Source organism: Rhincodon typus, chromosome 33 (assembly GCF_021869965.1).
Source record: "Rhincodon typus isolate 14 chromosome 33, sRhiTyp1.1, whole genome shotgun sequence".
Lineage (NCBI taxonomy): Eukaryota > Metazoa > Chordata > Chondrichthyes > Orectolobiformes > Rhincodontidae > Rhincodon > Rhincodon typus.
The window spans coordinates 33,992,894-34,020,082 of record NC_063364.1 but is presented as its reverse complement, the minus strand read 5'-3'; the positions used below and the strand labels follow the sequence as shown (position 1 = coordinate 34,020,082).

At 39.5% G+C, this 27,189-nt stretch overlaps 1 protein-coding gene across 9 annotated transcripts in view; it reads right to left on the bottom strand.

Annotated features, from left to right (window-relative positions):
* dennd4a (DENN/MADD domain containing 4A) overlaps positions 1–11,851 on the bottom strand; it is a 110,023-nt gene extending 98,172 nt beyond the window's left edge. For 6 of the 9 annotated variants that reach the window (XM_048615935.1, XM_048615939.1, XM_048615936.1 and 3 more), the window contains exon 1: positions 3,804–4,118. In XM_048615935.1, the coding sequence (XP_048471892.1) occupies positions 3,804–4,108 (305 nt within the window). In that variant the 5' untranslated portion in view covers positions 4,109–4,118. Of the gene's footprint in view, positions 1–3,803; positions 4,119–11,836 lie in introns of those variants that run through there. The other 3 variants (XM_048615932.1, XM_048615934.1, XM_048615933.1) reach the window with 1 other exon arrangement.
* Between the last annotated feature and the right edge of the window lie 15,338 nt (positions 11,852–27,189).

The window sequence follows — 27,189 nt, the reverse complement described above, 5'->3', positions numbered from 1 at the left end:
ATGGTGAATACTGATGCAAAGTACTCATTTAATACCTCGCCCATTTCCTCTGGCCCCACACAAATTCCCTTCTCTGTCACTTGACAACAGCCCCTCCACAAACCACCTTCTGGAAGCAGTGACTGCACTGACGCAAATCTTTCCCACGTCAGCCAATCAGCATCACAACTCTGGGTGTGCAGGTCCACAAATCACTGAAGGTGGCAGGTAAATAAAGCAGTAAAAAAGGCTTATAGCTTGTTTGCCTTCATTGGCAGGGGTATTGAGTATAAAGGATGGATAAGTTACACTGCAGGTCAACCAGGATGTTGCCTGGTATGGGGAATTCAGCTATGAAGAAAGGGTGGATAGATTGGGTTTGTTTTCATTGGAATGCAGGAGGTTGAGGGGCAACCTGATAAAAGTTAGTAAGATTGCAAATGGCATGGATAGAGTGGAAAGTATGAGGCTTTTTCCCTGGGAGAAGGGGGTCAATTACTAGGGGACACAGGTTCAAAGTGCGAGGCAAGTTCACACAAAGGATGAGGAGGACCTGGAACGTTTTACCAAAGGAGGTGGTGGAAGCAGACACAATACCAGCTTTCGAGAAGCATCTGGACAAATACATGAATAGGAAGGGAATAGAAGGATACGGATCCTGTAAGTGAAAATTGTTTTAGTAAAGAAGGGCAAAATGTGGCAGCGCACAAGGGCCTGTTCCTGTGCTGTACTGTTCTTCGATCTTTTTAAATAGTTAAAATAATTTCTTTTATATTACTCACCATCTTACCCTCATGTATCATCTTATCCTTCCTTATTGCCTTTTTAGTTGTCCTCTGCTTCCCAATCCTCTGGCTTCCCACTAATCTTCATCATATTATAAGCTATTCCTCACCTCCCTTGTCAGCAATGGTTGCTTCACCGTTCCCTTAGTATGTTTTTTTTAATCTTTCTTCTTTGAGATGAATTTCTGCTGTGCTTCCCAAAAAAACCCCAGAAACACCCGCCACTGCTGCTCCATTGTCTTCCCTTCTAATTAACTTCCAATCAACTCTGGCCAGCTCCTCTCTCGTGTCTTTGTAAAGGACAGTGAAGGAAAAGCATTCTTGGATTGTGTTTGTGAGAATTTGCTACAACAGGGTATATCCAATCCAATGAAAAAGGAAGTTCTGCTAGATCTGGTTCTTGGGGGTTGATGTAGGCCAAGTAGATCACATATTTGTGGGGGAAAAGTTAGCAGATAGTGATCATTGTATCATAAGGTTTAAGACATTGAAGATCCACAATTGGCTAAAGGTAGGATAAAGACAGCAACAGTTACTTGGGGTATTTTTGGGCTTGAGCGAGGCTAAATTATATATATATTTTAATGATCTAGATCCTGATGTGCAGGGGACAATTTCAACATTTGCATATGATACAAAACTCAGGAGCGCTGTAAACTGTGAGGCCAGCGTAGAATTTCAGAAGGACATTGGTGCATTAATAGAGTGGGCAGATAAGTGGCAGATGAAGTTCAATGCGGGGAAGTAGGAGGCCATACACTTTGGCATTAAGAACACAGAGACATGTTATTTGACATTGTTACTATTTTAGAGGATATGCAGCAGCAGAGAGTCATTAAAGGTGGCGGGGCAGGTACAGAGAATGTTAGTAAAGCATACAGTTTCTAGGCCTAATAATAGGGGCACAGAATACAAGAACAGGGAGGCTGAGCTCATTCAGAACACCAATTAGCCCTTAACTGGAGTACTGTGTACGATTCTGGGTGCCATACTTCAGGAAGGACATGAATGCATCAGGAAGTGCACTGAGGAGGTTTACAAGAATAATTCCAGGTGTGAGAAACTTCAGTTATGGGGACAAATTGGAAAAGTTGAGACTGTGTTCCTTGGAGAAGAGATGGCTAAGAGGAGATCAGAGGGAAACTTTCAAAATCATGAGGGTTCTGGACAGAATAGTCAGAGAGAGATGGTTCCTGCCCACAACAGGATTAAGAGCCAGAGGGCACAGATGTAAAACATTTTGTAAAAGAAGCAAATGAGAGATAATAAAAAGCTTTTTCACATAAGTTTTGATTTGAAATGTACGATCTGGAAACATGGTGGAAGCAGATTCAACTGAGGCATTCAATAGGGCAGATAATTATTTCAAAATAAATTATGGGCAGGGTCATGGGTAACGGCATTGGAGGCAATCCAGCGAAGGTTCTCTAGGTTGGTTCCAGGTATGGAGGGATTTTCTTATGGGGAGAGGTTGAGCTTGTATTCATTGGAGTTTATAAGTATGAGAGGAGACCTTATTGAAACATACAGGATTCTGGGGGCTACCTGGGGAACAGGGTAAATGCGGAGACGTTGCTTCCCCTTGTGGTAGAGTTAGGAACAGTGGGCATAATCACAGAGTAAGGGATCACCCACTTATGACAAGGATAGGAAGGATTTTTGGCCCCCGAACCCCCGCAGAGAGTAGTGAATCTGTGGAATTCTTTTGTAGAGGGTTGTCAAGGATAGGTTGTTAAGTATATTAAGTACAAGACAGACAGATCTTTAAGTAAGTAAGGGAATCCAGGATTGACAGAGAAAAGGCAGGAAAATCAAGTTGAGGACTATTAGATCAGCCATATCTCAAATGAATGGCGGAGCAGACATGGTGGACCAAATAACCAATTCCTGTTCCATTTTATGATTTCATTGTTTTGGAGAGAAGACAGGAGATTTTGGTAGCAAGTCAAAACACTCGGATGTTGCAGACACAATAGGTAAAATCTCTATGTGCATGGTAACAATTCTGTGATTCTGTTTAAAAAAATATACATTTTTTAAAAAATATCAAACGCTCTTAAAACCAACATCAGGTGTGAAAAAGAGGGGAATTTATTCATCCTTTTGGGCTTGGTCGTAACACTATCCAGCTTCCTCTCAAATATTCCCTGTACATTAATGAGTTCCATGTTCTGACAACTCTCTGGTCAAAGAACTTTCTCCTGGATTTATTTACGATCATCTTATATTTAAGGCATCTAATGTTGGTCTCATTTTAAAGGGTTATAGCTACCCTAAGATAAACTTTCATAATCTTCAAATCTCCATCTGGTCAACCATCTACTGCTCTTTTCCAAAGAAGTGCCCTAGCATGTTCAATCTTTCCCAATAGCAGAACAGGGAATATATTCATCATTCCAGTTTTTCCTTTTCTCAATGAGCCCAGAAGACGAACAGTACTCCAGGTGTACTCCAACCAAGTTTCTCTGCCAGATAAATACTTGTCCTTAAAATATGGCTGCAGCGATGCTCATTGGCCAACATTTATTTTGCCCTTTCTCTCCTAGCTGTGTTTTGGGAGAACAAAAACTACCACTCTTCCAAATTCATAGTGCATTTCTGTAAATGGGATGCAAGAGGGCACAGAATTAAAGTTATTAGCAAAAGAAGCAATGATATTGTGAGGATGTTTTTTTAATGCAGAATGGTTAGAATCTGGAATGAACTACCTGAGTGTGGGGAGGCATGTTCAATCGACACATTAAAGAGGAAATTGGCTCACTATCTGAATAGGAATCATGTGCAGGCTGTCAGGTACCAACATTTCACCCATATGCATAATGTGGCATAATGGCATCACTATAGCGGTGGCAGTGATTAACAATTGTATCTCATTAGCTGTGACATCACCACTTAAGTACATACTTTAAACAGTTTACTGGAGTATATGATAGACAAGATATAGAACACAACAAGTTCATATGACAAGGAAAGTCACACATGATTTTGCAATACATAACTTGGATCAATGCTAATTTGTAGGAACTTTCAATTACATACCCTAAGTCAGTCAGAGGTGGTTTATCTCTACCCCTTTTGTAGCAAAGCAAAATCTGAGGACCCATCAAGCTTCCATTATTGAGATCAGCCGATAATCCAGTTTGAGTAGTTTCTACACATGTATACCCTTGGGGAACTTCTTCGCCCAATGATTTCACAATGATAGCCACATCAGTGATAGGTGCTTTTGGTTTAGCTATTTTGTGGCAGCTGTCATTAAACTGTATTTCCTCTTCGAGTGGCTTTGAAGCATTAGTCATGCCTGCCACCACAAAATAGTCTGCAACACGTGGGCCTTCCATCATGGCAGATCACCTGAAACGCAAGAACATCATCAAGACAGTGCAAACACCAATCTGTCACTGCAGGTTGGCCACCTGAAGCTATCCTTGAAAAAGGGAAATCATAAAGCAATTCTAAAATTAAAAATTCCACATCTCAAACCCCCATACAAACATCATCTTTTACTCCATCCCATCACCCCAACTCCCCATCTGACCATATTTCATGTGCGAATACAGGCAGTGAACTCCAAATCAAAATCCTAAGTGAGAGCGGCAAAGAACTGAAATTATAAGGAAAAATTATTTACACGCCTTTCAAAATAGAGCATTTTAATCTGTCGAATAACCTATTCATGAGCCAATGATATCCACACAGAGGCCTTTTGCACAAGAGGCAACTGGTACCTATTTATTGTGAGGTAACCTGGGCTGATTTGTTTTCTCTGTAGTTGAGCCAGAAGGCCATTAATACTTGGTGCAAAGGAGACATAGAGAGGACAAAAGGAACAGGAGCAAGCTAAAAGAATGGGGAAGGAAATAAGTTAAAAAATGGAGACGGAGACAAAAAAGAATGAAAAATGTGTTTTGAACACACAAATACGAAAAGTACAGGTAGTTTTCCTATAACCGGATAGTTGCGTTCTTGTGTGACCTCGCGCTATAAAAAATTGTGATCAGAAATCACATTAAGGAATTTGCTATAGAAAATCACTATACTTGTATAGCAAAAAGTTTGCGTTATCCAAACAGCATCTACTATTCATCAATTGCGTTACAGCCAATTCACGTAACGAAACACGCATTATAGCAGAACGACCTGTAGGCTATTCAGCCCTCGAATGTACTCTGCCATTCAACAAGGCCATGGCTGATGTAGTTGTGGCCTCAAATCCACATTCCTGTCAGTCTCTCATAATTTTGGGCTCCTATAATCTCCCTTCCTACTCACTGCTGCAGGAATCTTCTGATGCTGGAGTCCCTATTTTGGGCCTGCAGTGTCTGGGGTGTAGGCACATTGGAACATTGGGTGCTACTGAAGCACATAGAAGAGGGTATGGTCACCTCACCATGGAGGTGTCCTTGACTCTCTGCATTGAAATTTTCAAATAAGTCTGCCAAGGCCAATTGGACTAATGGGTGGAGGAGAAACTCTCTGCAGCATTGTTCAAGAAAGTAATTCTAGCCTTTCATCCCCCCAGCCATCATTAGGGTTTGAAACCTCCAACTCTGATATCCACTTGGTTTACCACTAGGAATCCTCTTTGATTAATTTATAATTTGTCTGCTAGTTACCTGTAAATAAAACAGTCACATTGCCTTGTCCAAAACAAAGCAAGACTTCAGATCCATGTAGCAACTGTAATTAATACTAAAATTATTGTTAAAACTTTAATCCAATTAGTGCACTTAGGCTCAAAAATGATTCAGTAACAAACCCCACAAAAGAGGCTTTCAATTTCTGAATCATGACTGACAAAGATTAGAATTTCAAGTTGGGTGAAAGAGAAAGAGACACATGAGCAACCATGGGAACAGAGAGCAGCAAAGGTGCTGCCTCAATTGCATTCACAGCCAAAAAGCCAAATTCCCTGCAAGCAATGCAAGGTTTGTTGGGGATTTTGTTTTACCACTTTTGATAGTTTTGAAATTAAAACAAATATGTGGCTTACACTTACTGCTGCATTTGCACTGACAGTTCTATAACACATTCATAATGCAACTTTTGACAATTACTTACAGTTAGCTTACCCTTTTATAGTCAGCAGCTGTACAGTACTTTTTGGCTGGCTTGTGTTCCAACCACCACTGTAACATTCTGTAATGCTCTTCATACAATCTAACCATTTTAAAGACAGAGTTAAAGAACTAACTCTTCTAGTAGAGTAAACGGAAGCAACATACACAAATAATTTAATTGTTTTCAATTGAGAAGCCCAAGTGGGGATGCTAGGGTCAAAATGATGTCAGCAAGCTTAACACAAATGAGAAAATGTTAAGGTTGAGGCAAATGCGGGGTGTACTCCCTTAAGAAAGGATCAAGAACAAGATGGCACAGATTTGAAGTAATTACTAAAAGCAGCAAAGAAACGAAACTGGGAAAATGTTTTGATGCAAATGGTTCGGGTCTGGTATGCATTCCCCAAGAGTGTGCTCGAGACAGATTCAATCAAGGCATTCAAAAGAGAATTAGACAGGTTCCTGAAAAGGAAGAATGTGTAGAATTGCAGGGAGAAATCAGGAGACTGTCACTCACTGAGAAGCTCATTAGGGAGCCAAAGCAAATTCATGAGGCCGAATAGCCTCTTTTTGCACAAAAATAGCTACGACCTGAGGCCGCAGTGATTAGTTATCACCAAACTTAGGTTTGAAAAGGACAAAATTTGTATGAGAAGGAAAAAATCTAATGACCTTAAGAAGCTACACAGTTTTGGAGCCTTGGAAGAATGAGTCAGCAAGTAATAGAGCAAGCAGTTTACTTTTCAATATAATAACGAAGGATTTAGGAAAGCAGATTTTCAACTTAGAAGAAACAAGGCAGGAAAATTCAGAGTATAACTGCGTGCAATTGATAAATGAGACAGGAAATGTTGAATAAACAAGAGCACTTTATTATACTTTCCATGCTTGTAATAAGTCTTATACAGCATGGAAAATTAACAATGCTCTTTTGAGAAACAGTTCAGTACTACAACCAAAATCAAAAATAATTGTAACATCATTTTATTGGCATCACAGTAAGTCTACCAATTCTTCCAGCAGTTCGAATGCCAGAGTATTGTACATGGGTGGATTGGAATGTACTGAGAACACTACAGTTACAATACAAACACTAAGAGTTCACAGAAAAGTACTTTTACATTACTACAGGCTAAATTCAATGGCATGCAGTTACAAAGCAAACAAATAATCCCAGGTTTAGGATTTTGAGCACACAGCCTGTTAAGTGTTCTTTTAATTTTTTTGTTGTTAAGAGTCAAACAAATTAGTTGATGAATTAAAACTACACAGTCTGAATGAAGACTTGTTCTACTTTAGAAAGGCCAACAGCATTAGAAGTACTAGCAGTTGAGGTGAAGGGCATGTTGCCCTTGGTGCACATTAAACAGGTGCAAGACAATTGCATGAAATGGTGTTTATAACCATCCCCATAATAAACACGTTACAAATGTTCCAGAATGTAGTTATGTAAAAAGGTCACTAATTATATTCACAGCAAGACGCAACACCAATGAACTTTTATTTAAATTGAACCTACTTTTCTATTCAACCTGTTGAGCGATGTTATTACACACCTCTGGAGCAGGTGGGCCTTGAAACAGGGCTTCCCAGTCCAGGGTTAGGGACTGTGTCATCTAAGTCTGATTCTTTCAACCATTAACTACATTGTTTTTCACAAGTGCAAGACTGGATTGATTTGATTTGATTTATTATTTTCACAAGCACCGAGATACAGTGAAAAATATTGTTTTGCGTGCTAACCAGACCAATCATACCTTACATAAATACATCTGTAATAGAATATAGATTTATAGAGCACAGAAAAGGTGCTTCAGCCCATCGAGTCTGCACCGACATAACGACCACTAAAAGCACGCTAATCCCAGTTTCCTTCATTTGTCCCATATCCCTGAATGTTATGATACTCATCCAAATATTTTTAAAGATTGTAAGGTTTCCAGCCTCCACTACCTTCTCAAGCAGTACAGTCCAGATTCCCACCACCCAGTGAGTAAAGAAGTTTTCTTCTCAAATCCCTTTGGAATCTCCTGCCCCTTACCCTAAAACTATGCCCTCTCATGACTGACTCCTCAACCAAGGCGAACAGCTGCTTTCTCTTGACCCTGCCCATACCCCTCATAATCTTACACACCTCAATAATGTTTCCCTCCCCACCCTGTCAGTTTTCTCTCCTCTAAAGAAAACAATCCAAGCCTATCTAGTTTCTCCTTAAAGCTCAATCTCTCCATCCCAGGCAATATCCTGGTTAACCTCCTCTGTAGCCCCTCGAGTGTTATCAAATCCTTCCTGTAGTGAGGTGACCAGAACTGCACATAGCACTCCAATTGTGGCCTGACCAACATTCTGTACAACTCCAACACTGCCTCCTTGCTCTTACACTCTATGCTTACAGGTACCTAAAGATACCTATGTCAGGCAACTACTTATTGACTACAGCTCCACCTTCAACACTCCTAATTCCAACCCCAAACAAATCTCCAAACGCCGAGACCTAGGTCTCTGCTTTGCCCTCTGCAACTGGATCCTCAACCTCCAGACCCACAGATAACAATCATTGAAGATAGCCAACAGCATCTCCTCCACAAAAATCCTCAACACCATCACCCCGCAAGAATGCTTACTCAGCCCCTCCCTATACACTCATGACTGTGAGGCCAAATTTCATCTGAACTCTACCTTCAAGTTCACTGAGACACCACTGTTGTAAGCCGATATCAAACAGTAATGAGATAGAGTGCTTGGTGGACTGGTGTAAAGGTAAAGAATGGGGAGGCGATGGCCCAGTGGTATTATCACTGAACTGTTAATCCAGAGACCCATATAACGTTCTGGGGATCCGGATTCGAATCCCACCATGGCAGATGGTGGAATTTGAATTCAATAAATATCTGGAATTAAGAGCCATGACCATGAATTCATTGCCGACTGTTGGAAAAACCCATCTGGTTCACTAATGCCCTTTAGGGAAGGAAACTGCCATCCTTACCTGTCTACATGTGACTCCAAATCCATAGCAATGTGGTTGACTCCTAACTGCCCTCTGGGCAATTAGGGATGGGCAATAAATGCTGCCTAGCCAGCGATGCTCTCATCCCACGAATTAATTAAAAAAAAGACTCCCTCTTGTATAAAGCTCCTGTGGACCTGTATAAAGCCAACAATCTTTCCCTCAACGTCAGCAAAACTAAAGAACTGCTCATTGACTTCAGGAAGCAAGGAGGAGGGCACGCCCCATCTACATCAATGGAGCTGAAGTGGAGATGGTCAAGAATGCAAAGCTCCTAGGAATGATGACCACCAACAACCTGTTCTGGGCCATCCATGTTGATGCGATGGTCAAGGCAGCACAACAAATGGCTCTTCTTCAGGAGGCTAAGGAAATTCAGCATGTCCATAAGGACTCTCACGTACTTTTACAGAATGCTTTCTATGGTGCATCTATCTTTTTGCATCACAGCTTGGTATGGCAACTGTTCTTCCCAGGACAGTAAGAAACTACAAAGTTGTGAACACAGGCCAGTCCATCATGCAAGCCAACCTTACCTCTGCTGACTCCGTCTACACTTCTCACTGCCTCAGAAAGGCAGCCAACATCAAAGACCCTTCCCGCCCTGGATATAATCTTTTCTAATCTCTCCTGTCAGGCAGAAGATACAAAAGTTTAAACATACGTACTAACAGGTTCATGAGCTGCTTCTTTCCCGCTATTAGACTTCTGAATGGACCTCTCAAATTTCAAATCTAATGTTGACCTTGCTTTTTGTGCACCTTCACAGCCATAACTTTGAACACAGCAAGGAATACAATCACCCTATGATCTTTATATGTTATGATCTGCCTGATCAAAACAAAACTTCTCACTGTACCTAGGTACATGTGGCAATAATAAATCAAATCAAAATGCCACAGCTAATGAAAGCAAGTGTCTCATATGCCTTAACTATCCTATTCACGTGCTCTACCAACTTCAGGGATCTGTGAACAATTACCCCAAGATTCTTCTGTTCTTCTAAGCTATCTGTGTCCTGCTATTCATTACATACTCCCTCATCTTGTTTCTTCTTCCCAAGTGCATCACCTCGCACTTATCAGAGTTAAATACCATTTGGCACTAGTCTGCCCCCCTGACCAGCCCATTTATATTTTCCTGTAACCTACGACCATCTTCTTCGCTGTTAACTATTCTACCAATCTTGATATCATCTGCAAATTTGCTTAACATTCTCCTGCATTTTTCATCTACATCATTTATGTATATAACAATAAGGGTCCCTGTACTGATCCTTGTGGTACACCATTGGACACGGGCCTCCAGTCACTCAAACAGTCTTCTACCACTACCCTTTAGGTCCTATTACGCAGCCAGTTTCTGATCCATCTTGCCAATTTTTCCTCAATTCCATGTTCTCTAATCTTCTCGGTCTCCCATGTGGGACCTTGTCAAAAACGGTGTCAAAATCCATATAAACTACATCAACTAAACTTCCTTCATCCACACACAATCAAATTTTCAAAAAATTCTAACAAATTTGTTAGGCATGACCTCTCTTCGACAAAGCCTTTGACTACTCCTAATTAACCTATGCCTTTCTAAATGGGTATTAATTTGATCCTTCAGAATTTTCTCCAAGTGTTTCCCGATCACTGACGTGAGACTCACTGTCTATAGTTTCCTGGTTCATCTCTACCACCCCTTTTAAAAAGGGAAACATATTAGCCATCCTCCAGTTCTCTAGCACGTGCCCTGTGGCCAGAGGGAAATAAAAAAAATTGTGTCAGAGCCCCTGCAATTTTTTGTCTTGCCTCCCACAGCAGCCAGGAATGCAATTCAATTGGGCCAGGGGGTTTGGCTGTTTTTGAGCGCAACACACCTTCCAATACTCCCCATTTCTTACGTCAAACTGTGCAAGCTCCTCAGTCTCGTAAATGCAGAATATAGTATTGCAGAATTTAATGTCAATAGATTGTATTTTACTAGTTGTAAACCAAAGATCCTTATTAAAAATGTCTTGCAAGAGTGTCATAGCCAATCTATTCAAAGTATCACTTGCATGGTATCACTCATGTCCTCAGAATGAATACCCTGCTTTATTTCCCATTTATGTGATTTTAGATGACAGACCCACACAATCAAACTGTCTCTCCATAAGTATCATCCTTTGTATCAGATTGTTTAGACATATACACAATGTTAATGTCAAATATAACTTGAAATGATGATTGAAGATTCACCGTGATGGTACTACATATTGACTTAATTTTCTATTCCAGTTAGATTTACAGGGAGGTGATGGCCTAGTGGTATTATCATTAGACTATTAATCCAGAAACTCAGGTATGTTCTGGGCACCAGAGTTTGAATCCCACCATGGAGGGATTATCAAATTCAATAAAAAAAATCTGGAATTAAGAATCTACGGATGACCATAAAACCATTATCAATTATTTGGAGAGACCCATCTGGTTCACTAATACTTCTCAGGGGAGAAAATCAGCTATCCTTAACTGGTCTGGCTTATATGTGACTCCAGTCCAAGAAGGCAGATCACCACCACCTTCTCATGGGTACCTGGGGACGGCCAGCAACACCCATCTCCCATGAGTGAATTTTAAAAATTGGAATGCACAGTATTTTGCCTGAATTAGGAAAAAACAAGACAACAAAAGTATGAAGATTGTCAAAAAAGATCAAGACACCGGATGGTATTTTAAAACAAAAAAAGTGCATTTTCAGTCCACTGTACACGAGCTTACTGTTGCTGCAATATCTTTTAAAACAGCTTTGAGAGTGATCGACTGTTTACGTATAAAGTAACCTTGACACAAAGGAGGGGACAAATAACAGTGTCAGTAGTTTTATATACATTTATATTTGGTCTTCTAAATGCTAAAACAGCTTGTGTCAAATCTGAGACAGGCATAAGAAACCAGATGCGTTTCATGGCTTATCCAAGGATAATCAAGTATTTTAAAACACAATCTTGCTCCAAAGACCTCCTCTGTACTTACAGTCTGCCAAATATGTAGCCTTGTCCGACCATCCACACCATATGGCCAGTTATGCCAGCCCCATCTCACATCAATCTGTGAACAGAAGGTGGCTCGTCTGAACTCATGATTTATTTCATCTTTCAAAGCCCTCAACCTAATTTTACATTGGAGATTTAATTAAAAAAGGATGAAGCGGTTATTCCATTAAAAGAATATCATAGCTGTTCTTCATGATTTTCCATTACTTGATGTAATATTCTGAATTCTGCTTTAGCAAATCACGAAAGTTAAACGTTGTTGTAAGGGCCATTTGCAGCATTGAATGTAATCATGACTGAATGGTTTTCATTAAATGATATGGAGTGTTGTGCAATCAAGTACAATGGTTAGTATAAAGACAATAAACTTGCACTTTTAACATGTAAATAGTTTCAAGACACTTCACAGAAATATTATAGGCCATATGATGTAACAGCATGTGTAAGCCATTTGGTCCATTGAATCTGCTCCACTATTCAATGAGATTATGACTGACCTGATGAGAATACTCAACGCCATCTCCCTGCCTTTCCCCATAATCCTTGATTCCCTTCCTGATTAAAAATGTCAAGGATATTCAAGGCTGAGATAGACAATCAGCCTTTACAGTCTTCTGTGGTAAAGAATTCCACAGATTTATTGCCATCAAAAAGAACTGCTCCTATTCTCCATCTCAAATGGGAGATCCTCTAGCCTGAAATTATGCCCTCTGGTCCTAGACTCTGCCACAAGAGGAAACGACCTCTCTGCATGTACCCTATCAAGCACCCTAATAATCTTATATTTCAATCAGATTTCCTCTCATTCTTCTAAAGTACAATGAGCACACGCCCAACCTAGTCAACCTCTCATTAAAAAAAATCTGTCCACACCCAGAATCAATATTGTGAACCTTCACTCGACAGCCCCCAATGGTAGTATATCTTTCCTTAAATAATGGGACCAAAACAGTTTATAAATGTGATCTGACTGGTGCCTTGTATAGTTTTAGCAAGACCTCCTTTCTCTTTGAAAGGAAGGCTGACTGTCTATTTGCATTCCCCAATACCCGCTGAACTTGTACACTTGTTTTTTGTGATTCATTCTCAAGGACCCTCAAATCCCTCTGTGCTGCAGCTTTCTGCATGTTCCTCTATTTAAATAATATTTAGCTCCTTTGTTATTCCACCAAAGGGCATAACCTCACATTTTCCTACATCATATTGCACCTGGCAAGTTTTTGTTCACTTACTAACCCAGCCAATATCCCTCTGCAGACTCTTGTCATTCTCAGCACTTGTCTTCCCACCTTCTTGGTATCATCCACAAACTTGACAACAGTACATTCACTTCTTTTAATTAAGTCATTAATATAGACTATAAACAATTGTGGCTCCAGCACTTAGTCTTGTGCAATTAACTAATTAAGTTTTACAATATTGCAAAAAAAATTAAAACTAACAGTACATTATGCTCTCCCATAAAAGGGTACCTATTCTTCATAAAGAGTATTGTGTACTGAATGTGTTCAAGGTAAAATAAAGATTCTTCAAAAAAAATTTCCAAATGCAAAGATGGGAGTAATGGAAAGGAGACAGTCAGTGACATGAAACAATGCATCAGGAAACTCAGCTTGTTTGTAAGCCAAGGCAAAATGGGATATTCTGTTTATGTTAAGAGACGCACCACAGGCCTGCTGTAGCTCTTATTAATGGAATATTTACACATTTTTCATCACAATATATTTTCTGTTGACACTGGACATTTTAGCAGTTGACTAAATAGTAATACTTCGACAATTATCTATTCTTCAAATGTTTGAATGAATTAAAATACAGAATCTGCATTCATAAACTGCTGCTTGATGGTTCACTCAGATTACCTTCCTGCTGTTCAGCTATAGTTTGCCACTTATATACACAGGATCAAGGTGGGATACTATTCATGAGGTTCATTTCGAGGGTAGCTGGATGTGAGACCGGAAGTTTGTAATTACAGGACACATTTGGCTGTCAGTAAAGTGAAACATTAAGAATCACGTGCAATGAGCACCTACTTCATCGCTTAAACTTGATTATGTTGGAACAGTTTTGAAAGCATAAATAAGAAGAAATTGTTTCCAGTAGCAGGAGGGTTTTGTAACCAGGGAACACAGATTTAATTAATTGCCGAAAGAATCTGAGATAACATGAGAATGTTTCTTTAAATACGCAGCAGGTTATCTGGAATGCGAGAAAGGTTGGAGGAAGGAAATTGAACAGTAATACTTGAAATAGAATTGGATAAAGTCTTGAAGCAAGAAAAATTACAGGGCTATTAGGAATGATCAAGGGGTTGGAATGAATGGCGGCCAGTTCTGCTGAAGGGTCAATGGACTCAAAATGTTAACTCTGCTTTTCTCAATATAGATGCTTTCAGGCCTGCTGAGTTTCTTCAACACTGTTTATTTCAAATGTCCAGAATCTGCGGTTCTTTGTTTTGTACTTATTTATGGTGGGATTATGGGATGCTGCACTACAGATGTGGCACCAGAACTACAGGCCGAATGTTTACTTTTAACAGGACCCTTCACTTGTTTTCTAAATGCTACAATACCTTTGCTTCCTGATATCAACCCTTTACCTTCTTTGGCTGAGAAATCAACAATCCCCCAATTCAGTAAATATCCTGCAGCTGGGAAACTGATGAATACAAACACAGATTCACATGAAGCAAGTCCAGTGATAATCAGGAGGTAAAAGTGCGGCAATGACAAACTGGGCTTTCGGCGTCACAAAAAGACAAAACTATGGTGGCCAGACAAGTTTTTAAAGTATTTGCCAAGTTAATGGGTCTACCATGGAACAGAAAACTTAGAAAGTGAGCGTCTGCAAGCTTTCCAACCTGGAGATGCGTCATCATAATGCCTATTATTTTCCTTACCCAATACTCCATCTTTCAGTTGGGAGAAACTGGGTAATAATCTGCATGAACTGATGTTGATTTCTCCAGTTCCATAAATAAGCCACTGATCTGCTTTGCAACTCCAACCACTGTTACAATCATTTATCACAATAGACAAGGGGCTTAGAAGTCTAGGACCTTCCAGTATGTATATTACGTTAGCACACATGAACACTGCAAGTGCATACTGAGTCACCATGTAGACAAACTATATTTTTTGTATTAGGCATGAACTGAACAGCATGCCAAATAAAATTCAGTAAGTTTTGAGAATCATAACTTCCAAATCGATTGGTGTAATTAGTATTTAAGAATTTTGTATTTTTGGGGTTTTTTTTAGTATTTATATGTAATTAAGTTAGCACAGTTGGCTGAATGGCTGGTTCAATTTCTCCACTAGCTGAAGCAATCATGAAGGACTCTCCTTCTCAACCTCTCCCCTCAAGCTAAACCATCACCAGTGCCCCCTCTCTCTCTAATGAGAGAGCAGCCCTATGGTCTAAGAGGACTATGAACACAGATACTGCCACAAATTCCTTACTAGTACACATTTCCTTACGGGCGTTGGGCAAAGTGCAGACTCAAGGTCAAAAACTGAAGACCATTTGGCCCATTGAAACTGTTTTGTCAATTAATAAGAATGATAACAGCTATAACTGTGGTCATAACTCCACTTTCCTGTCTGTTGCCTCATAACCCTTCTTAATCCAAAAATCTGTTGAAATCAGCCTTGAATATATTTAATGATCCAACATGCTTTCATCCCAGAAATCACTCTAATCAATCTTCTTGTTTCCAATGCAAGTATATCCTGAAGTAAGGAGACCAAACTTGTACACAGTATGCCAGGTGCAATCTCACCAATGTTCTATGCAGTTGTAGCACGACTACCTTTATAGTGCATTCCCTTTGGAATAAATTCCATTTGCCTTCCTAATTACCAATTGTACCTGGATGTTAATTTTGTGGTTTATGCACAAAGAGACTGATTTTTCTGCACTGCTATAGTTAGCAGTCTTTTTTTGGTTTCCCTCTCCTGTTTGAAGTAGCCGTTAGAAGTACAAATGCAGGATTTACAGAGACATAAGACTATGTTATGATCGTTAAGACATAGGGGAGGACACCTGGTACATAAATAATTTGTAAACTGCACTAAAGTTGATTAGATTTATTTTTAGAGGTATTTCTTTTCTAAGTAAAACTTAATTTTCAAAATACAAGTAATATATTGTCCTCTTTTGGTCTCCATCAATCATAAGCCAGATGGACAAATCCAAGACCTGCCCAAACCTGTTTTAAGGTCAACACAAGGGACAGCATTTTTCAGAGGCTATTTGTTTCATGCATTCTCTTCGCTTGCTGAGATAAAAGTCAAAGTGCCATGTCCCCATTGACACAAGAAAATAAATCTTCCTGCTTACTCTGCAGCAGCATAGCCTATTAAATACATCTTATTTAAAAAAATTTGAAAGCAGCAAGTCTTTCATAGGCATCCGTAATGCATCATCAATTCACGTTCAAGTGTTAGTTTTATGAATTCCACACTAAGAATCTATAGGCAAATAATATAACGAATTTCAGTTCTCCCAAAATGTACATTCTTACTCAAAACAGATTACTCATTTGAAACAGACGTTTTCCTATCAGCTGAGCAAACCGAACTATTGAACAATTGGGCCAAGTAAATGGGGAAGATACCAAAGTGTGACTACTGCTGAGTTAGCTTCCCTCATTGTAGGTCTTCAAATCTTATTTTTAGTTATTTACCTGCTCAGAATAGTAAACATTTGCCACTTCTCTTCTCTCAAAACAAAACCATCTAACATTTAGATTGTACTCACTGAATAATTTACAGGATTTATATCCCAATCTTTACCCAAATACCCTAACAATATCACGCAGGACTGTTTCTGAACAGTTACAATTCTTCATCTTGTGCCATTCTCTTTCCTGTTCTTGCAATCTAGTCACTTGCCACGTTTTTCCTCCTTTGTCCACTATACACCATACATCACAACATCATTATCCGGTTGGGTTACCGAAGAACAGGATGTGTTACAACAACTTTAGGGCACCTAAATGGGTTTAACTGCTGATGTAAACAAAGACAGTAATCAACAGTGTGAAAATTCAATGTAGTCCAATTATGCAAACATCACTGGTACAAGTTTAAACTGACTTCACTGTTGTTAAATTCAAAATCTCACCCTTCAGAGATAGAAAGGGATGGCATAGATCAACTATGTACATATGGCAAATTAATATACCTCATCACACCTAGGGGGAGTTCCATCAAACAGCATGTGTATTAAATAAATATTCAGGTGGTGCTGCAACACAGTAGCATACAATAATGCATATTATTGCCTGTACACATGTAGGTGCCACCATTATTGCTCCAGATGTACAAATGGAAACATACGTTTTATTTCCATTTCAAGGGATTATTCCCATTCTTGATTACATCATATATATCATAAAAATGCATAAATATCAATAAGGCCGCCAGCCAGAGACCAAACCTTGCACTAAACTGTGCTTCTAAAGATTATGCACATCAAGACTGTCAGAGATACTGGAGGCAAAGTGTCAATCTGAAAAACCCACATTTGCAGAATTGCTGCAGTGCAAAAAAAGGATTATTAATAAATTTACGTAAGGGACCTCAAAGCTGAAACAAAAGAATTGTCACAATTCAGACAAATGCAGCTCTCAGTGCATTAGAAGACATTTCTTCAAGCAGGCAATCCAAAAGGAATAATTGCAGCACACAGTTTGCAGACATCAAAATTAGTTTTGGTGGTTCTGATGCACTTGGACATTTGTTACATACTAAGTTGAAATCAGTCTCCAGAGTTTTCCTGCTGAGATACTTTTTGCTTTTACCAGAAGGCGGTTATTGGCATGGAAATTACTGAATTTGAGATGTGATCACAACATTCTGTCAGTTTGAGTTTTAAAATAATGTTTGTGTAAATAATTATGTAAAGAGTGCAATTAGGGAAAGACATGGGGTAGATTATATAATTGTTTCACTAAAGTTTTCATTAAACTCCCCAAATTGTTTATTCAAAAACAATATAAAAAGAATGCTAGCATAATTAAAAGGATTCTAGTATTCTCGCTCCAAAACAATTCTGAGTGACCCTCAACTCAAAAAAATTAAAGCAGCACCTCTGTTATACTTCAATATTGTGACTGTTAAGTCACAAAATAAAACCACATATTGACACAAAATACTAAATTACTGGCGTGATTAAAAATTGGCAAGTATGGATCTAAGTGTCCTGGCACATAAATCACAAAGGGTGTGCAGTCACATCAAGTGATTAAACTATTAAATGGAATATTGCCATTTACTGCAGTCAGGATGTCTTACAGTAGGACACCTGTGTTGATGATGCCACATGTGAAGTACTGAGTAGTTTTGATCTCCTTATTTAAGAAAGGATATAAATGTGTTAAAAGCAGCTCAGAAAATATACACACTCAGTTGATAGCTGGGTGGGGATTCTTGTATAAAGGAACAGTTGAACAGTTTGAAGCTGTATCCATCAGACTGTAGAAGAATATACATGCAGGAGTATGCCAATCAGCTCCTCGAGTCTGTTCTGCCATACAACAATATCGTGCCTGGTACGATTACTCCACATTCCTGCCTGCTCCCAATAACCTTTCATCCTTTTTTCATTAAAAAAAAATCTACCTTGGCATTAAAAATATTCCAAAACTCTGCTTTCACAGCTTTTTGAGGAAGAGAGTTCCACAGACTCTTGACATCCATAGAAAAAAATTCTCATCTGTTTAAAAATAAGGCATTGCTCATTTAAAACTGTGATCCCTAGTTCTAGATTCCCGCAGAGAGGAAATATCCTTCCCACATCTACCCTATCAAAATTCCTTAGCTCTTACATGTTTCAACAAATCATCTCTCATTCTAAACTCCAGTGGATACATGTATTACCTGTCCAACCTTTCCTCAAAATGTCTCACTCATTCCAGGTATAAAGATGAGTAAACCTTTTCTAACCTGCTTCCAACACATTCACAAACTTCCTTAAATAAGGAGATCAATACTTTGAATGACGCTTCACATGTGGCCTCACCAAGGTCCTGTATAACTGAAAAGCAAAGCCTGCCTACTTCTGAACTCAATTCCCTTTTCAGTAAACGAAACATGCCGTAGAAATTTTTAATTACTTGCTGAATCGGCATACTTACCTTTTGCAATAAGATGCACAGACCCCTCTACATTACAGCTCTAAAATATAACACATCATTTTTATTTTTCCTGCCAAAATGGGCAATCTCATATTTTTGCACATTATGCTCCATTTGCAAGATCTCTGCTCACTCACTCAGCAACTCTACTCTCAGTCTCTTCATGCAAGGAATTCACATAATATGTAAAACATTGAGGCAGATGGTGGAATTGGAATTCAATAAATATCTGGAATTAAGAATCTAATTATGACCATGAATCCATTGTCCATTGTCAGAAAAACCTATCTGGTTCACTAATGTCCTTTAGGGAAGGAAACTGCCATCCTTACTTGGTCCAGACCCACAGCAGTGTGGTTGACTCTCCACTGCCCTCTGGGCAATTAGGGAGGGGCAATAAATGCTGTCTAACCAGCAACACCCTCATCCCATGAATGACTGAAGAGAAAAAAAACGCTACCTATCGCATCTTGCCATCATTTATGCCAAGTGTTTAGCCAATCTACCTATCTATTGGGCATGCTAACATGTTACCCCAACATGAGATTTTATTTTCTACAATAAAATTTGAGGTTGCAGCTTATCGAATGTCTTCTAGAAATCTAAATGCAGTACATCCACCAATTCTTGTTTATCAAAAGGAAATGTTACTTCTTCAAATAACTCTAATAAGTTGGATAAACACGAATTTCATTTCAAAAACCCAAGTTGACACTGGCCTATAAAATTCATTGTTTCTAATATAAATTCTTTAACAGCTTCTAATGTCTTCCCTATAACAGATGTTAACTGGTCTGTACTTCCTGTCTCCCTCTATTTGAAGAATGCAGTTACATTCACTATTTTCAAATCTAATGAAACCTTTCTTGATTCGAGGGAATTTTGGAAAGTTAAAGCTAACATATTGATTATATCATGAGCCACTTCTCTCAAGGTCCTGGGATATAATCCATCAGGATCTGAGAATTAGTAAACCCGCAGCTCCAACTGTCACTTCTTTGGTGATTCTTTATTTCTTGCAGTTCCTCTGCTCCATTTCTTGATGTACAGTGACCAGGGAAATTATTTATCTGCTCTATAATGAAATCCTCTGCAAGTCAATTCATTGCCATTGCCTTAATTTTTAAACCGTAAGGCTATGATCTAAGCGCAGAATTAGGCCATTCGGCCAATTGAGTCTTCTCCCCCAGTCCATTATGGCAGATAGGTTTCTCAACCCCATTCTCCTGCCTTCTCCCTGTAACTCCTAAGCCCCTCACTAATCAAGAACCTATCTATCTCAGTCTTAAATGATTAAAAAGAATACTCAATGATTGGCCTCTGCAGCTTTCTGTGGCAATGGATTGCACAGATTAACTACCCTCTGGCTGAAGAAGTTCCTCCTCATCGAAGTTCTAAAGGGTAGCCCTTCACCGTGAGGCTGTGCCCTCAGGTCCTAGTCACTGCTACTCATGGAAAACATCGTTTCCACATCCACTCTACCCAGGCCTCTCAGTAAATTCTTTAAGTATCAATGAGATTCCGCCCTCATCCTTCTAAATACCAGTAAGTACAGACCTGAAACCTCAACTGCTCCTCATATGTCAAGCCCTTCAACCTTTGCAACATACTTGTAAACCTCCTCTGGGCCCTCTCCAACACCAGCACATCCTTCCTTAGACGCAGGGCCCCAAACTGCTAACAATACTCCAAATGTGGTTTGACGAGAACCTTATGCAGCCTCAGCAGTACATCTTTGCCAACTGAACCTGTATGTAAACCTTAAGAGAATCCTGAACTAGCACTCCTAAGTCCCTTTTTCCTTCAGATTTCCAAAGCCTTTCCCATTTAGAAAATAGGAAGAATAGAGGTGTAAACTATCATAATGCATTACCTCACACTTACCCACAATGCATGCCACTTGACACTTCTTTGCCCGCTCTCCTAGACTTTCCAATTCCTTCTGCAGCCTTCTGGCTTCCTCAACATAACATGTCCCTCGGTCTATCTTTGTATCATCTGCAACCTAAGCAACATTGCCCACAGGTCACAGGCTAGGAGTGGCGAATAACTCACCTCCTGACTCTCCAAAGTCTGTCCATCATCTACAAAGCACAAGTCAGGAATGTGATAGAATAGTCCCCACTTGGCTGGATGGGTGCAGCTCCAATAACACTCAAGAAGCTTGAAACCATCCAGGACAAAGCATCCCACTTGATTGGCACCACAAACATCCACTCCTTCCCCCACTGATGCTCAGTAGCAGCAGTCTGTGCTATCCATAAGATGTACTGCAGAAATTCTCTAAAGATCCTCAGACAGCACCTTCCAAACCCACAACCACTTCCACCTAGAAGGACAAGGGCAGCAGATATACGGGAACACCACCACTTGCAGGTTCACCTCCAAGCTACCACACACTGACTTGGAAACCGATTGCCGTTTCTTCACTGTCGTTGGGACAAAATCCTGGAAATCCTTCCCGAGCATTGTGTGTCAACCCGCAGCAGGTGGACTTCAGTAGTTCATGAAGGCAACTCACACTACCTTCTCAAGGGCAGCTAGGGATGGTCAACAAATGTTGGCCAGCCAGCGACACCCACATTCTACGAATGATTAAATAAAAATTCCTTCAGCCAGATTGTTAATGTATAAAGTTAATAACTGCAGTCACAACACTGACCACTGCGGAATTCACTAGTTACCAGCCACCATCCTGAGAAAGATTCCTTCATCCCCCCTCTCTGCCTTCTGCCAGTCAACCAATCCTCTATCCATACCAGTACCTCGCCCCTAACACCATGGGTTCTTTTCTTATTTAGCAGCCTCCTATGAAACAGCATCTCGAAGGCCTTCTGGAATTCCAAATACATTACGTCCACTGGTGGTTCTTGGTCTAATTTGCTCGTTACAGCCTCAAAAGAATTCTAACAGATTTGTCAGGTGTGACCACCCCTTGACAAAGCTATGCTGACTCAGCCCTATTTTACCAAGTACTTCCAAGTCCTCCGCAATCTCATCCTTAATAATGGACTCCAAAAACTTATCAATGACTGAGGTCAGGCTAACCAGCCTATAATTTCCTGTCTTCTTCTTCTCTTCCTTCTTAAACTGGGTGTTACATTAGCCATTTTCCAGGTCTTTGGGAGACTCCCTGACTCCAATGATCTCTGAAAGATGACCAAAGCTTCCACAATCTCCTCAGTTATCTCCATCTGGTCTGGGTGATTTATCCCTAACTTTCAGCTTCCCCAACACCTTTTCCTTAGTGATGGCCACTACACTTACCGCTGTCCAGAATCTCTTGAAGTTCTGGTATGCAATGGTGTCTGCCACCGTGAAGACTTATGTAAAGTATCTATTCAGTTCCTCCACCATTTCTTTGTTCCCTAGTACTACTTCTCCAACCTCATTTTCTAGCGGTCCAATGTCCACTTGTGCCTCTCTCTCACCGTTTCTAAATCTAAAAAAAAAATCATTTTTCATTACTTCCTCAGACACATTCATTTGTTTAGGTCAATGTTCATTTTGTTAATTCTTACTTTTAAATATCTACAGAAAACTCTTACAATTTAAAATGTTTCTAGCTACCTTTGTCTTGTAATAATTTTTCCCTTAATTTTTTAATCATTCATTGCTGTATTTACAATTCATCTGCCCTACCACCCACCCCTGCATAAATACATACCTTTTCTTCAAATTTGACAATACATTGAATTTCTCTAGTTATTCACAGATGAATGACTTGAATGGAATACTGTTATTGCAATGTACCAATGTCCATGTTTGGGCTGACAAGTGACAAGTAATTTCATGCCACAGAAGTGCCAGGATAATTACCATCTCCACCAAAAGAGAATCTAACTATCATTGAATGCCCACTAACAGCAACCTGGAGATTACAACTGACCATAAAGTAAACTGGACTACTCATATAAATATTGTGGCTACAAGGTTTGAAGCAAGTAATTCTGCAGCAGGTAACTCACTCCTGAATCCCCAAAGCCTGTCCAGCATCTACAAGGCACAAATCAGGTGGTGATGGAATAATCTCCACTTGCCTGGATGAGTGCAGCTCCATGAACACTCAAGAAGCTTGACATCATCCAGGACAAAGTAGCTCACTTGATTGATCATGCGTGTCGTGTGATGTCATTCAATCAATCAACCACCAATGTAGCAGCTAGGTGTACGACTGACAAGACGTATTACAGAAATTCACCAAGACACCTTAGACAGTACCTTCCACGCCCATGTCCAGGTTCAGAGTAGCAGATACATTGGAACATCACCAACTGCAAGTTCCACTCCAAGACACTCACCATCCTGACCTGGAAATTTATCATACCTTCAGCAGCATACTGTCAAAGTCCCGAAACACGCTCCTTAACAGCATCGTGGGTGTACCTACGTGGACTGCAGGAGCTCAAGAAGGCAGCTCGTCACCACTCTGGCAACCAGAGATGAACAATAAATGCAGGCCCTTCCAGGGAAGCCCACATCCACTGAATGAATTTTTAAATGGCATAATAATGAAAATAAACCCTCTAATGTTAGAACAAAATAATTGCAGTACACCCTGAAGAAACTCTAAAGCAGCTTACCCCAATGACAGAACAGAAAATAAAAGTAGCTTCCAAACTACATTCAACAAGAAAACAAACCTGAAATGCAGAAAGATATTTGCATAATGGGGCAACATTCATAAACTCTGGACTCCCAAAGGCACTTTACATCTAATTAGATTCTTTTAAAATGTAGTCAACATTATAGTATCAGGAAATGCAGCAATTAACCAAAGCAGTCAAGGAAAAATACAATCTTACATCACGGTCAGACCATTTTACATCATGGTCACGGGTTTTCTATTTAAAATTATTAAGTGTGGTCTGAGTATTTCTTTAACTGGTTTCAACACAAAAAACATACGAAAACCTACAAAATGTGAATACTGTAATCTTACATGGCAACTGTAGATACAACAGTTATTAACTTTACAGTGATGTCACTGCATTTACACACAGCTTTGATGTGGAGGTGCCAGTGTTGGACTGGGGTGGACAAGGTCAGAAGTCACATGACACCAGGTTATAGTCCAACTGAAATCATAAGCTTTTGGAGTGCTGCTCCTTCATCAGGTGACATCTAGGTGTAGACTTCACCTGATGAAACAGCAACACTCCAAAAGCTTGTGATTTCAAATAAACCTGTTGGACTATAATCAGGTGTCGTGTGATTTCTGCAGCATATAATAATCTTGCCAGAATGAGGAAAGAAAGAGGAAAAGTCCATTCTGCTCAGGTCAAATTGTTCATTCATGTTTGGTGTATTGGGTACCATGTTTAAAATGACCAACTAGTGTTACAATTTCCTTTGAGACAGTAAACTCAAAGAAAATTTCAAAAATTCCTATTATTTACACAGAGCAGAATTTTGAGACTTCATTCTATTTCAAAATCAAACATCTATGGTATGAATATGGCTTGCTCATTAAGTCTTTGGTTAATTATTAAGTTCTTGAACACTATCCACTTTCTTGGGAATAATTTTTTTTAAGAGCTCCTTTTTTAAGGTCAGAAAATTTTCAGCTCAAACCGGAACTTCACTCACAAATCCTGTGCAGTAATTTAAAAATAAAATTGGAAACCCTGGTTACTAATGTTTGGATGCCTTTAACTCCTAAGACAACACCTTCCAAAATCCATGACCTCTACTATCTTGAACGACAAGGGCAACAAATGCATGAAAATACCAGCAGTTGCAAGTTTCCTCCACGCCATACACCATCCTGACTTGGAAGTGGACTGCAGTGGTTCAAGAAGGTAGCTCACACCATCTTTATCATGGCTATTAGATATTGGCATTAAATCATGACCTAGCCAATGTCACCCACATCCTATAAACTAATATAAATCCCCAAAGCAATGTGGTATACCTGGGATACTCTAACCAATTTACAAAAATAAACAGCTTCAAAACCAAACCTCAGATTCTGAGATCAATGTGAATAACTTAAATCTCTCATGAAATCAGGGGAATTCTCCTCAGTAATGCTGTCTGCAAAACTTCAGTTAAAATGAAGGCTATCTGCTGGCTTTGTGGTTTTCAACCTCCCTAACTGTGACCTCCTAGATACAAATAGTTAAATATTTAAAAGTTATTCTATCTGAACCTCCAGAGATTCAGTTACCTTTCATTGAAACAATTAATTCCCCAAACTAACAGTTATACATCTAAAATATTAATATAAAGCATGAAACTAGATAATCATGACAGCATGAGGAAAATGTTTGTTCAAAACTCAGTACTTTCAGTTTTGATGTTTGAGTGCACAATAACTAGAAACATTCCTAGTCACCACCCATCTCAACTCCCCACTCCACTCCCCCTCCGACACATCCAGCCTTGGCCTCCTCCAGTGTCGCAGCAACTCGGAACATAAATTTGAAAAACAATACCACTTGGGCACCTACAGCCTGGAGGACTCAACATTGAGTCCTCCAATTTCAAATAACCTTCCTGCCCATCCCCCGACTTCCCTTCCAGCCCCACTTCCTCCTTTCCATTCCACCTTCTGACCCTACCTTCTAGCCACCAACCAGATTCATCCCTCCTACTGACCAACCAGGTTGTACCTACCACCAGTGTCCACCTATCACCACCATTCTGCCTCCACCCCTCTCCCCCCACCGCACATCCAGTCCTGAAGGGTAATACCCAAAACATTGACTGCCCCTTTCCTCCAGAGATAGCCTGGCCTGCTGTGTTCTTTTAGCTTCCTGTTTGTCTACGTTGGATTCCAGCATCTGCAGTTTGTTTGTCTTTAATTAATCCGAACTGGAATCAGCTTTGATGTCTCAACTATCTGCAAGGAATGAACACAACAACAGCAAATACACCAGCAGTCATTCTAGCCCTGCTAAATTTTAACAAAGCCAAAAAGGTACTATCACAATAGTTGTGACTTAAACTAGTTAATTAATGACTGTGAATGACATGACAAGAAATGAAATGAAACGAAACTCAAACCTGAGTTTGGGATTCAACCCAAACTATCTGATCTTTATGAAAATGGAACAGCATAAAATATTTACCTTTGTGGATTCATGCCCCTGAGAAACATGCATCAGACAACAAAAAAAACTGAAGATCCATAGATTGATGGAATTAAAACTCGGTTCCAAGACTTCAACCAAAATGTTTATCTTTTCATTTTCAGATGTTCCCAGATGCAGCATTAATTTGAGTACATTCCATTTTTAGTTGGAAGCAACCTTGTTTCTCAAAGATGCAAAAGTAATTTGTTCACTTGCTGAACCACACAATCCCCTCATTTACAATATCCTTTACATTTCTCAATTACAATTTAAGTACTATAGAAAGTTTGTACATTTTCTAAATTTCAAATCCTTTGCTTCATGAACAAACCAATATGGAGAACATCCAGATCTGTATCACATTCCAGTTGCAACAATACTGCCTTACCTTCTAACATACTCTATTACTCATTCGCATGGTCTTTTATCACATCCCTTCCTCTCACACACACACAAGATTCTAACAGGTCCCTCTCACAGGGCAGCACTGTATTTCTCCAAATAATTCTTTGACTTTATTTGATTTATTGTTGTCACATGTACTTAAGTACAGTGAAAAGCTATGATCTGCCCAGGAACATCCCAAAAAAAAAATCATTTTCAACAAATTCAAAATAACTACTGCAAGGATATCAACAACAGCGATGCATTATGTTTGCGTTTTTGTACAAGTGCTTTTACAATTTTGAAATAATTTCTGCTCTAAAGAGTTGTTTGCTGTAGATGGTGTTTTGCAGTCTATGACATAATAATTACACAACAATTACACAAAGAAATGGTGAACCAGGTGATCAGAGTTTGAACTGCTCTCTTTTCCTGGTGATGTCTGGCAACCATTCAACTTGCTAACATGTTCTGTTCACTGCTTTTCAAAAGGTCTCCATCATCAATTTTCCTCCAGCCAAGTCGAACAATAGGATGGTCCGTTTCAATTATGTCCAAGACATTATTTTTAGTCCGTTTTTGTCAAATTAATCTAAACATCTTGAATTTGAAGATAAAACCAAAAGGTCTTAATACTGCAATGAGTACAATCAATTCAGTTTTATAAGAAAAAGGTATCTCCACCACTAGTTTTAAATGACTTATTTTAAAAGTTGAACTTCATTCCTG